At 42.8% G+C, this 2,386-nt stretch overlaps 1 protein-coding gene across 1 annotated transcript; it reads right to left on the bottom strand.

Annotated features, from left to right (window-relative positions):
* Positions 1-860: 860 nt before the first annotated feature.
* On the bottom strand, positions 861-1,814 carry LOC102830264 (olfactory receptor 51G2-like). Its single transcript, XM_006870245.1, has one exon. It carries the CDS (start codon positions 1,812-1,814, stop codon positions 861-863), a length of 954 nt encoding a protein of 317 aa, XP_006870307.1.
* Between the last annotated feature and the right edge of the window lie 572 nt (positions 1,815-2,386).

The raw sequence follows: 2,386 nt of genomic DNA on the forward strand, positions 1-2,386 counted from the left end.
TATGGGGTACAGCTTTACTAGGCTTGGCAGGATCAAACTTTATCAGTAGCTCACAGCAAAGACACACACAAAGAAAACCAAGAGGAAACTATCACTCCTTAGCTGCAATTAAGTACTAGATAAATTGAACATTTACAGGGTTGTATGCATCTCTCCCCACCACTCCCCACCTCACACCCTACTTTTCTACTTCTTGGTGTATGAGCTGGTTGATAATAATTTGGGAGAGAGGACCAGTATAAAGATAAATGAAGTTTGCCACATCTCTCCCTTAGACTTAAAAATCAAATGAGAAAGCAAAAAACAAACACAATCAAATAGGGAAAAGAAGTGATGCACACACATCCTCTCAGTAAGGTTATGTCCACTGAGTAAAGGGAGGTCACAGTATATGTGAGTCTGAAATAGTTTAGCTCTAGTAAGACAGAACAATGTGAGGATTATTCAAGTGGTATTTTGATATCATTTCCAACAGTTTCAGTCTCCAAAATTTATAATTACAAAACTCACAAGCCAAATGCTTTGTTGTCAAGTCAATTTCAACTAATTGAGATGCTATACAGCAAAACAGAGCTGTCCTATAGGGTTTCCAAAGCTATAATTTTTACAGAAACATATTGTAGCACCGTTCTCCCATGCAGTGGCTAATGGTTCAATGGTTCACACTGCTGACCTTTTGGTTATCAGCCAAGTACTTAACCACTTTGCCTCCAGGATTCCTTAGAGATAATTACACAGACGGATAATGTCCTAAAAAGCACTCAACAGCAAGGTTAAAGTCATTCAGAAATTTCAAAAATTACTCTTCACCACTACTCCTATTCACCTATGAACCCCAAGGTTCCACTGGTCCTTCTGTTCTAGGTGATATCAACCCTTTTCTGATGGAAGCGCTTTAGAAGACCCTGTCGGATCTGTTTGGATTTGATGCAGTAGACAATGGGGTTCATGAAGGGTGGGACCAAGAAGTGTAGGTTGGCCATGAGCACAGCTAGAGCAGGATAGCTGTGCTTCTCTACTCGGTGTAACACAGACAACCCCAATTTGGGCAAATAAAAGATGAGAACAATGCAGAGGTGTGAGACACATGTGTTGAGTGCCTTGAGCCGTTCCCCAGGTGATGCAATGCCCAGCACAGTTCGTAAGATCAGTGCATAGGACAGCATGATAAGGGAAGAGTCAAGGCCCAGTGAAAAGAGGATGGAGACCAATCCAACCAGACTGTTGACCTGGGTGTCTGAGCAGGCCAGCCCCACAAGATCACAGTGCAAGCAGTAGCAGTGTGAGAGTATGCTGATCTGGGGAAAGAGTAGACGCCGGAGGAGAATGGGTCCCGGGAGGTTGAGTAGGACAGCTCTTACTAGAATGGCAGCCCCTACTTTGACCATGGCTGAGTTGGTAAGGATTGTGGTATAGTGCAGAGGGTTCCGGATGGCAACAATGCGATCAAAGGCCATTGCCAACAGCACACCAGATTCCACATAGGTGAAAGCATGAATGAAGAACATTTGTGCTGCACAAAGGTTGAAAGGTAGCTCACGAGCACCTAGCCAGAAGAGTCGCACCATGGTAGGGAAGGTAGAGGCACAAAGGCCCAGATCAGATGCTGCCAACATGGACAGGAAGATGTACATGGGTTCATGTAAGGCTGAGTCTGTGCGGATCAGGAAGAGGATGACACTGTTACCCAGGATGGAAACCACACAGATCAAGTTGATGGGGATGGACACCCAGTGATGAGATGCCTCCAGGCCTGGAAAGCCTGTGAGAAGAAATGTAGATTGTGCAAACGTACTGGTGTTGCAGGAGAACATAGCGATTCCAGGAGGGAGTTGTCCACCCTATGGATAAAAGGCATCCATTTACTTGATTATCATTTATAAAGTCCCTACTAAGTAAAGGCTAAGGCGCTCTGCTGGCAGTAGTTAAAGCACTTGGCTACTAACTAAAAGGCCAATGGTTCAAACTTCCCAGCTGCTCCATGGGAGGAAGATGTATATAGCAGTCTGCTTCTATAAAAATGACAGTCTTGGGAACCTTATGGGGCAATTCTATTCTTATTCTGTCTCTTAGGGTCACTATGAGTCTGGATCTACTTGAAAACAACAGAGTTTTTTGTTTGCTTGCTTTTTTTTTTTTTAGTGTAGGCTAAAGTGAAGAAAGAGCTGCCCTGCCCCATATATCCTTTCTTAGTAAATGACAGAAACCAAATTCTTCTTAGAAGCTCCATTCCCTTACATTTTCTGGCTAGTTTAATCTTCTCGTTGAATCAAGAAATATTGAATAAATTTTTTTAGTCGATCTTATTTCTTATGAATATTTCTTTAGCCACTCAGCAACTATCTTCTCTTTAATTTAAGCAACCTCCTTTTTTCATTTGTTGTTG

Source organism: Chrysochloris asiatica, unplaced genomic scaffold, assembly GCF_000296735.1.
Source record: "Chrysochloris asiatica unplaced genomic scaffold, ChrAsi1.0 scaffold00140, whole genome shotgun sequence".
Lineage (NCBI taxonomy): Eukaryota > Metazoa > Chordata > Mammalia > Afrosoricida > Chrysochloridae > Chrysochloris > Chrysochloris asiatica.